At 37.0% G+C, this 9,873-nt stretch overlaps 1 protein-coding gene across 3 annotated transcripts in view; it reads left to right on the top strand.

Annotated features, from left to right (window-relative positions):
• The window catches only part of REV3L (REV3-like, polymerase (DNA directed), zeta, catalytic subunit), a 185,017-nt gene that overhangs the window by 77,196 nt on the left and 97,948 nt on the right, over positions 1-9,873 (top strand). For all 3 annotated transcript variants that reach the window (XM_011935019.1, XM_011935020.1, XM_011935021.1), the window contains 2 exons: positions 657-731; positions 3,902-4,062. In XM_011935019.1, coding sequence (XP_011790409.1) covers positions 657-731; positions 3,902-4,062 — 236 coding nt within the window. The remainder of the gene's footprint in view (positions 1-656; positions 732-3,901; positions 4,063-9,873) is intronic.

The following is a 9,873-nucleotide window of genomic DNA, read 5'->3' as shown; positions in this document are numbered from 1 at the left end:
CTGCCTCAGCCTCCCGAGTAACTGGGACTACAGGCGCCCGCCACTGCGTCCGGCTAATTTTTTATATTTTTAGTAGAGACGGACTTTCACCATGTTAGCCATGATGGTCTCGATCTCCTGACCTTGTGATCCGCCTGCCTCAGCCTCCCAAAGTGCTGGGATTACAGGCGTGAACTTCTGCGCCCGGCCAGAACTTCAGTTTTTAACAAAAAAAATGAGAGCCAGAAGAAGGTGACTGAAAGGTCTGTTTCTCTCATATGTAGAGTAAAGCAAACAAAAATATGTTTTCTTATATGTGGAGTAAAGAAAACAAAAAACCACTTAAAAAGTCTTAATGTTTGAGATTCAGGGTTGGATCGTTTGCTCTTCCTTTTTGTCCATAGTTTTTTCAGAGTGATAATTTTTAATTCCCATCATCAGTAATGCAAAGAAAGTGATATTTTTTACACTTTTTAAAAAAGCTTCAGTATTTCATATGTTAACCTGTGCTAGGTTTAACTGAAAGGTTTGGGTTTTTTTTAATTGTTTTTTGCAGGGGTGGATAATATTAAACGTAAGACTGAATTTGGCCAGCTGAATCTAATTAGGGCAGTAAGTTGCATTATTCCATCTCTGAATTATGAAAATCATTTGTGTATCTTTTTCTTATATTTCAGGCCTTTTTATGGTTATCATGAGAAAGAAAGACACTTTATGAAGATCTATCTTTACAATCCTGCAGTGGTGAAAAGGTACAAAGATAAATGAAACCAAAACATGAATAACTATCATTTAAGTATTTTAATAATAAAAAAAATCTAGAAAGAAGCCCTCTATAGTTTGTTGTCTTATTAAAGATAGAGATCGTAAAATACACATGTATGTGTATAGGGAGAGACCAGTGGCTTGAACTCTATGAAGGATATTTTAGAGGTGGAGGCTCCCAACTGCTTCTTTCCTGTTACAGATTAGAGAGTTCATAGAAGTAAGTAAGGAGAGATTATGCTGCCGTGTATGATGTTAGCCCTCTTCTGGCCAGACCTTAGTTCAGCATTAAGGGAAAGTTGCTCTTTAGCTTCAAAGCAAGGAGAAATGTGTAGGAGTGAGTCCAGAGCAAGAGGGCTTCTGAGATCTCAGAAACCTGTTGACTCTACTAGATGTTGGTGAAATTTTATATTCCAGGTTTTTTGTTGGTTTTGGTTTTGGTTGTTTTTTCTTCTCTCAGTTAGTCTCCCTGCCTCTAGTTTATCCTCTCAATCATCTTGGAGCCCAGGTTATTGAGGACAGGGAAGGGCACATATATGGAAGATTTTAGTCATCCTTTTAGATTCAAAACAAGGATTTTCACTATGTATAGTAGCAAGCTAGGGTAAAAGTGGCCTTGGAGGTGTACTCAGTACTGTTTTTTCAGGAGGTCTTTGATGTTTTCAAGAATCTCTTCCATCTTATTGGCTATTCCCATCTTTCTTTTCAATTCTATTTTAATATTAATAAAACTTTGCTAATTATACGCACACGTTCATACTCATAGAAACACCTTTCTCTTATAGCCATTCTCCTTGAAAGATTTATCTATACTTTGTGTATCCAGCTTCTTACCTCCCATTCATTGTTTGTTTGTTTGTTTTTTGAAACGGAATCTTGCCCTGTTGCTTAGGCTGGAGGGCAGTGGCACAATCTCAGCTCACTGTAATCTCAGCCTCCCGGGTTCGTGCAATTCTCCTGCCTCAGCCTCCTGAGTAGTTAGGATTACAGGCACCACTACCACGTCCAACTAATTTTTTTGTATTTTTAGTAAAGACAGGGTTTCTCCATGTTGGCCAGGCTGGTCTAGAACTCCTGACCTCAAGTGATCTGCCTGCGTCAGCCTCCCAAAGTGCTGGGATTACAGGAACGAGCCACTGTTCTCGGTTTTCCCATTCACTCTTTAATTTACTCCAATATGGCTTCTACCCCAACCATTTACTGAAAATTGCTTTCACTAATGACCTCTGTGTTGCTAAATCCAATTTTAGGTCCTTACTTTTTGAACTCATGGTGATGCTTTTGATGCCTTAAAACAATCCTAAATGTCAGCTTCTGTGATATATACCACCTCTCGTTTTTCTCATACCAGTCTGATCATTCGTATTTCTGCCATTTTGTTGGTTTCCCTTTTAACATCTATGGTTGCGTCTTAGAATTCTGCCTTAGACTTTCATCTTTTCTCTGCATATTTTCTCTTCCCTCTACAGACTTATCTACTCCCATGGGTTTGTTTGGTTTTGGTTTTTCTTTATCTTTATGCTTTTGACTTCCAAATGAATATGAATAGCCTAATTTCTCTCTAGAGCTTCTAAACAATATATCAAACCACCTACTGGGTAGATGGAATAGCCTAATGGTTATGAGTGAGGGCTCACAAGGCAGAGAAAATTTGATTTGAATTTTAGCCCCTTTGTTTTTTTAAGAGACAGGATCTTGCTCTGTTGCTCAGGATGGAGTGTAGTGGCGCCATCATACCTCACTGTAACCTGAAACTCCTAGGCTCAAGTGAGGTCCTCCCACCTCAGAGCTCTCCTGCCTTTTATTTGTGTGATTTTTAAATCTGAGATAATTTCTTTGTTTGTAAAATAGAGATGATCGTACCACAGACTTGCAATAAACGTTACTTGTAATAAAGTACTTTAGCGCAGTATCCAATATATAGTGATCAGAAATATGTTAGTTACCTCTGCTATGTTAATAAAATGATTATTATTTTCTTTGTGATTCTTTTCCAATATTATTATTGGATCCCCACTATACCTAAATGCCCTTGTGTCTAACTTGAGTTTATCCTTATTCCCCTTCCAAAAAATCCCAAACAAAACAATTTTTCTTACAGTTCTTCCCCTTTCAAATAATTGCGACACCACTAACCAGCTGCTTAAGCAGGAAATCTAGGCATCACCCTCAGCCCCTTTTCTATCTCACCCTTCACATCTAGTTAGTCATCAAGGCCTGATCATTTCACCTCTTATGTGTTTCCTGATCAATACATTTCTATAATCCTTGTTGTAGCCACCATCCTTAGTTTTTCCACAACAGCCTATTTACTCCTTACCTGTAGTCTTCTGTGTTCTATAGCTAGTCTGGTGATGTCGCTTTTCTGCTGTTCACCTCTCAGACAAATTTCACTACCTCTTCAGATGTCTTAACAGGCTCTGCATGCTCACTCTTCTCATTACTTCTCTATCCCCGCCTCTGACACTAGGTCACAGTCTTACTCAGTGGTTTCAATTCCTGAATAAGCCATGTTTTCTCGTGACCCTTTACATGTGCAGTTTTATTTACATGAATACTCTTCCCTCTCTTCAGAGAAAAAAGTGCCTCTTTTTTAGTCTCTTGCTTAGAGACTTTCTCTAAGGTTTTGCAGAAACATCCTCTACACCTCTATCTGATTAGTATCTTTTCTAGATGTTTAATATATTTCCCCACGTAGTACTTAACTATGCTGTGTATAATTGTCTGTTGTTTGTATTCGTCATCGTGAAGGAAAAAAAAAACTCAGGGAAGAAAAATATCAAAATGGCAATACCTCTGAGTGTTGGGATTATAAGTAATGATTTCTTTCCCTTTTTGAATATTTAATCTTTTCAAAATTATTTGTTATTTTTAAAAGAAAAATTTTATTTTAAAAACCTTTTGGTATTTTAATTTTTAAACATAGTATCAAGTTGGCTTAAGACAAAATATTCTTCATCCATGCAGTTTTTGTTATTCAGAACATGTTGCTTACTTTAAAACTTGATTGAAACTTTTAATTTCTAACAAAATACAAATTTCCAGTAAAATTGAGATGAAAATTTTGTGTGCTAATAAGTATTTTGTTCTCTATATTTCTATATTTAACATTTTAGGGAACATAATTTTATGATAAAACTTTTTTTTTCTAATTTAGGATATGTGAACTTTTGCAAAGTGGAGCCATAATGAATAAATTTTACCAGCCTCATGAAGCGCATATTCCCTACCTCCTACAGCTCTTCATTGACTACAATCTTTATGGCATGAATTTAATAAATCTGGCTGCTGTCAAGTTCCGAAAAGCAAGAAGGAAAAGTAAGGTTAATTTTCAATCAATGTTTGAAACAAGTGTTGTATAGTCAGTGATTTACAAAATAATAAAGATTTAGAAAATAAATATTGAGTGACTAAAGAATGAAAAGAAATATATGCAAAGTGGAATTAGAGATTGTCAGAAAAAGCATCTCAGAAAAACATTTTTTTAGTAACAGCTTTATTGACTTATAATTTATATCCATTTAAAGAAGACGGTTTGATGGTTTTTAGTATACAGGCTACCTAAAAGATATTGTGGGTTTAGTTCCAGACCACTGCAAAAGTGAACCCTTTACATTGCTTAGCAATTGATATGTATTGTGATGCTTTTTTTTTTTTTTTTAACCTCAGACCTTAATGTTACTTTTTATATTTTAGGAATGGTGTATGATACACAATTCTAGAAATCCCCGGAGTTGTTAGAGCCTTGTTACTTTAGTCCAGCACTTCCCTGATGAGGTGAATAGCTGTTAAGTTAGTGGAGGTGTTGGTCTCTCAGCATTCCAGACGGATTCCTAAGTCCCTTGAGCCCTCACCTCCACTAATGAACATCCTTGTCCATTTTATCTCAGTGGGCTGTGCAAGCTTTGTTATATTTCTCTGTGTGACATGACCTGAAAAATATTGCAAGCAGAGCTTTCTCTGGGTGAATTTGGTACTGCTTTAAAGTTCTTTATTTATAGAGCCTTTGATATTATGAACAAAACAGAATAACATAGTTATTTCAATAAGTTGATTTCCTCTCAAAACAAATTTATTTCTCCTTTTACATTTGTAATTTTCTGAGGTGAAAATTAGGAGATTCCCAGATTTTTTACTGTTGGAATGAAAAGTTACAGATGAGAGAAGGCGAGAGCATCTTGAATGGTGAATCCTTTCTGGAAGGTTTTCAATATATTTTGCCCAGATCCATCAGTGGAATCACTTTCAGTGACAGCTATAGCCTTATGAAATGCACTTCTTAAATAATAAGACTTGAAAGTCAAAATTACTCTTTGACCCAGTGGGATGCAGAATGGATGTTGTGTTAGCAGGCAGGGAACCAACATTAGTCTTCTTGTACATCTCCATCAGACCTATTGGGTGACCAGGTACATTGTCAGTGAGCAGAAATAGTTCGAACAGAATCTTTTTTTTTGAGCAGTAGGTCTCAACGATGGGCTTAAAATATTCAGTAAACCGTGCTACAACTGCTATACTGTCAGCCATGCTTTTTTGATCCACTTATAGAACACAGGCAGAGTAGATTTTGCATAATTTTTAAGGGCCCTAGGATTTTCAGAATGGCAAATGAGCATTGGCTTCAACTTCAAGTTACCAGCAGCATTAACTAACCCTGCCAACAGATTCCTTTGAAGCTTTGAAATCAGGCATTGACAGCTCTCTAGCAATGAAAGTTCTAAACAGCATCTTCTTCACAGATAAGGTTGTTTTCAACAAAATGCTTCAGAAACTTAAATGTAAATTATGAATCTATCAGACTTCTAGCAGAAAGTGAAGGGAAAATGTGTCCAATCTTGAGTTTGGCAATGAAGTTGCAGATATGACACCGAAAGCATGATCCATGAAAAGATAAATTAATGTTAGATTTCGTCAAAATTAAAAACTTTTACTTTGTGAAAAACAGTGTTAAAAAAATGAAAAGACAAGTCATGGACTGGGAGAAAATGTTTGCAAATTACCTATCTGATAGAGGACTTGTGTATAAAATATGTAAGAATTATTAAAAATCAACAATAAGAAAGCAAACAGTCCAATTAAAAATGGTGAAAAGACCTAAACAGACACTTCACCAAAGAAGATATAAGGATGGCAAACACGTGAAAAGATAATATTCACCATTATATGTCGTTGGGGAAATGCAGATTAAAACTACAAAGAACTACCACTATATACCTATTAGAATGACTACAGTTCACAAGACTAACAATAACAAATATTGACCAGAGGTGAAACAGCAGCACTGACATTCTTTGCTGGTGGGAATGCAAAATAGTACAGTCGCTTTGGAAGACAGATAGTTTCTCAGAACACTAAACTTAGAGTACGACCCAGTGATGGCACTCCTAGGTATGTTTACCTAAGTGATTTAGGTCCACCCAAACCTGTATGCAAATGTTTATAGCAACTTTATTCATAATTGCCAAAAATATAAAGCAACCGAGATGTCCACTCAACAGGGAAATGGATAAACTTTGATAACATTTAGTGATAAAAAGGAACAAACAATTGATTCACATAACATGGATGAATCTTTAAAGCATTTTACTAAGTGAAAGAAGCCAGACCTAAAAGGATCCAAACTGTGTGACTTCATTCACATGACATTCTGGAAAAGACAAAACTATAGAAGTAGAAAGTGGACTATTGGTTGTTAGGGTTTAGGAGAGAGGGAAGTATTGACTGCAAAGGGGATGTACAGGGGAACTTTTTAAGAGTGAAGGAATTTCTCTGTAACAGTTCTGGGTTGGTGGATACATGACTATTCATTCTTCAAACTCTATAACCAAGTGATATACCTTAACCAAGTGATGAAGTTTAATGTCACCAGTTATTACATCATGTGAGTGTCATGTGCCCCCTCATTTGATGTGATAACAAAAGTACTTCGCCTCTGTGATATTCTTGCCAAAAACTCATAACCCCAGTCTACTCATGAGAAAAACATCAGACAAACCCAAATTGGAAGTTGTCCTATAGGTTATCTCATCAGTACTCATGACTGCGAAGGTCATGAAAAGCAAGGAAAGACAGATAAATAGACCAGAGGAGCCTGGGAAAACATGGCAACTGAATGCAGTGTGGTGTCCTAGATTGGATCCTGGAACAGAGAGAGGACATTAGCTGGGTGTGGTGGCATGCACCTGTAGTCCCACCTGCTTGGGAGGCTTAGGTAGGAGGATGGCTTGAGCCCGGGAGGCGGAGGTTACAGTAAGCCGAGATCATGCCACTGTACTCGAGCCCGGGTGGCAGAGTGAGACCCTGTCTCAAAAAAAAACTTATTTCAGGAGTGCCAGGATTGTTCATTGTATGCAAATCAATAAATGTGATAAATCACATCAACAGAATGAAAGACAAAAACCATATGATCATCTCAGCTAACACAGAAAAGTTATTTGGTAAAATTCAATGTCCCTTCATGATAAAAACTCTTGACAAATTAATCACAGAAGGACCATACCTCAAAAGACAAGGATGCCCATTTTTACCACTCCTGCTTAACATAGTACAGAAAGTTCTAGCCATAACAATCAGGCAAGGTAAAGAAAGAAAAGGCACCAAATTGGGAAAAAAGAGGTCAATTTGTCCCTTTTTCGCAGATGACATGATATATATGTGGAAAAACCTGAAGACTCCAGCAAAAAAAACTGTTAGAACTGATAAACAAATTTAGTAAAGTTGCAGATTTTTTTAAAAACACACAGAAAATCAATCGCATTTCTGTGCACCAATAACAACTAGCTGAAAAAGAAAACAAGAACACAGTCCCATTTATTATGGCTACCAAAAAGAATACTAATAAATTTAACCAAAGAAGTAAAGGTTCTATAGGAGGAAAACCAGAAATTACTGATAAAATTAACGAAAGTAGACAGTGGAAATAGACAAATGGAGACATCCCATGTTCATGGATCAGAAAAATTAATTAATATTGTTAAAATGGCCATATTTTCCAATACAATCTAAAGATTCATTGCAATTCATAACAAAATACCTATGACATTCTTCATGGAAATAGAAAAAAAATTCTAAACTTCATGTGGAACCACAAAAGAGCCTAAATAACCAAAGCAATCCTGAGCAAAAAGAACAACTGGAGACATCACACTACCTGAAGTCAAAATAATACTAGAAAACTTTAGTAACCAAATCAGCGTGGTATTGGTATAAAAACAGACACACAGGCTGAGCATGATGGCTTGCTCTTCTAATCTCAACATTTTGGGAGGCTGAGATGGGAGGATCACTTGAGTTCAGAAATTTGAGTCCAGCCTGGGCAAGATAGTGAAACCCCATCTCTACAAATTAGCAAATCATGGTGGTGCATGCCTGTTGTCCTAGTAGCTTGGGAGGCTGAGATGGGAGGATCATTTGAACCTGGAAGCTCAAGACTGCAGTGAGCCATAATCATACCACTGCACTCCAGCCTGGATGACAGTGAGACCCTGTCTCAAAAAAAAAAAAAAAAAAAATTGTAGGACAGATACTCTGGGACATTGGTCTGGGAAAAAATTTTATGGCTAAGACCTCAAAAGCACAGGCAACCAAAGCAAATAGACAAAAGGGACTGTGTAAACTAAAAAGCTTCTGCACAGCAAAGGAAACAACAGAGTAAAGAGACAGCCTACAGAATGAGAGAAAATATTTGCAAACTATTCATGAAATGAGACTAATATCCAAAATATATAAGGAACTCAACAAGAAAAAAAGTTTCATATCTGAATAGACATTTCTCAAAAGAAGCCATACAAATGGCCAGCAGATATATTTTTTAAATGCTCAACATCACTAATCATCAGGGAGATGCAAATCAAAACCACAACAGGCAATCATCTTACCCCAGTTAGAATGGCTGTTATGGAAAAGACAGTAACAAATGCTGGTGAGGATGCAAGGAAAAGGAAACTCTTATACACTGTTGGTGGGAATGTAAATTAGTACAGCCATTATGCAAAACACTACGGAGGTTTCTCAAAAACCTAAAACTGGAACTACCATATGATACAGCAGTCCCACTGCTGGGTATTTATCCAAAGGAAAGGAAATCAATATATCAAAGATAGATACCTACACCCCCATGTTTATTGCAGCACTATTTATAATAGCCAAGATAGGGAATCATGACTTAAGTATACATCAGTGGATGAATGGATAAAGAAAATGTGATATATATACACAATGGAATTCTGTTCTGCCTTATTTTTTATGAAAATGAAATTCTGTCATTTGCAGCCACATGGATAGAATTGAGATCATTATGTTACATAAGCCAGGCCCAGAAAGACAAATATCACATGTTCTTACTGATGTGAGAACTAAAAAAAAGTTCACCTTTAGCCAGGAGTCATGATGCACCCCTCTAGTCCCAGCTACATGGAAGGCTGAGGCAGGAGGATTGTTTGAGTCCAGGAGATTGATTCCAGTCTGGGCAACATAGCAAGATGCCATCTCAAAAAAATAAATAAAAAGTAGAATGGTAGTTACTAGAGGCTGGGAAGGGTGTATGAGAAGGGTTCCAAGAAGATTTGAAGACAGACTGGTTAATGGATATAGACATACAATTAGACGAAATAAGTTCTAGTGTTTGATAGCATACAGGAGTGACTGTAGTTAACAACAATATATATTTCAAAATAACTAGAAGAGAAGATTTGAAATGTTCTCGACACAAATGATGAGTAATGTTCGGGCTGATGGACATCTTAAGTACCTTGATTTTGTCATTACAGGTTGTATACATGTATCAAAATACTACATGTGCCCCATAAATATGTACAAATATGATGTATCAATAAAAAGGGATCTGTAATTTATGAGTAATAAATTTTTTTTTTTTTTTTTTTTTTTTTTTGAGACGGAGTCTCGCTCTGTAGCCCAGGCTGGAGTGCAGTGCCCGGATCTCAGCTCACTGCAAGCTCCGCCTCCCCGGTTCACGCGATTCTCCTGCCTCAGCCTCCGGAGTAGCTGGGACTACAGGCGCCCACCACCTCGCCCAGCTAGGTTTTTTGTATTTTTTAGTAGAGACGGGGTTTCACCGTGTTAGCCAGGATGGTCTCGATCTCCTGACCTCGTGATCCGCCCGTCTCGGCC

The sequence above is a fragment of the Colobus angolensis genome, unplaced genomic scaffold (genome assembly GCF_000951035.1).
Source record: "Colobus angolensis palliatus isolate OR3802 unplaced genomic scaffold, Cang.pa_1.0 Scaffold14, whole genome shotgun sequence".
Taxonomy (NCBI): Eukaryota; Metazoa; Chordata; class Mammalia; order Primates; family Cercopithecidae; genus Colobus; species Colobus angolensis.
This window is presented reverse-complemented; position numbering and strand designations above follow the sequence as displayed.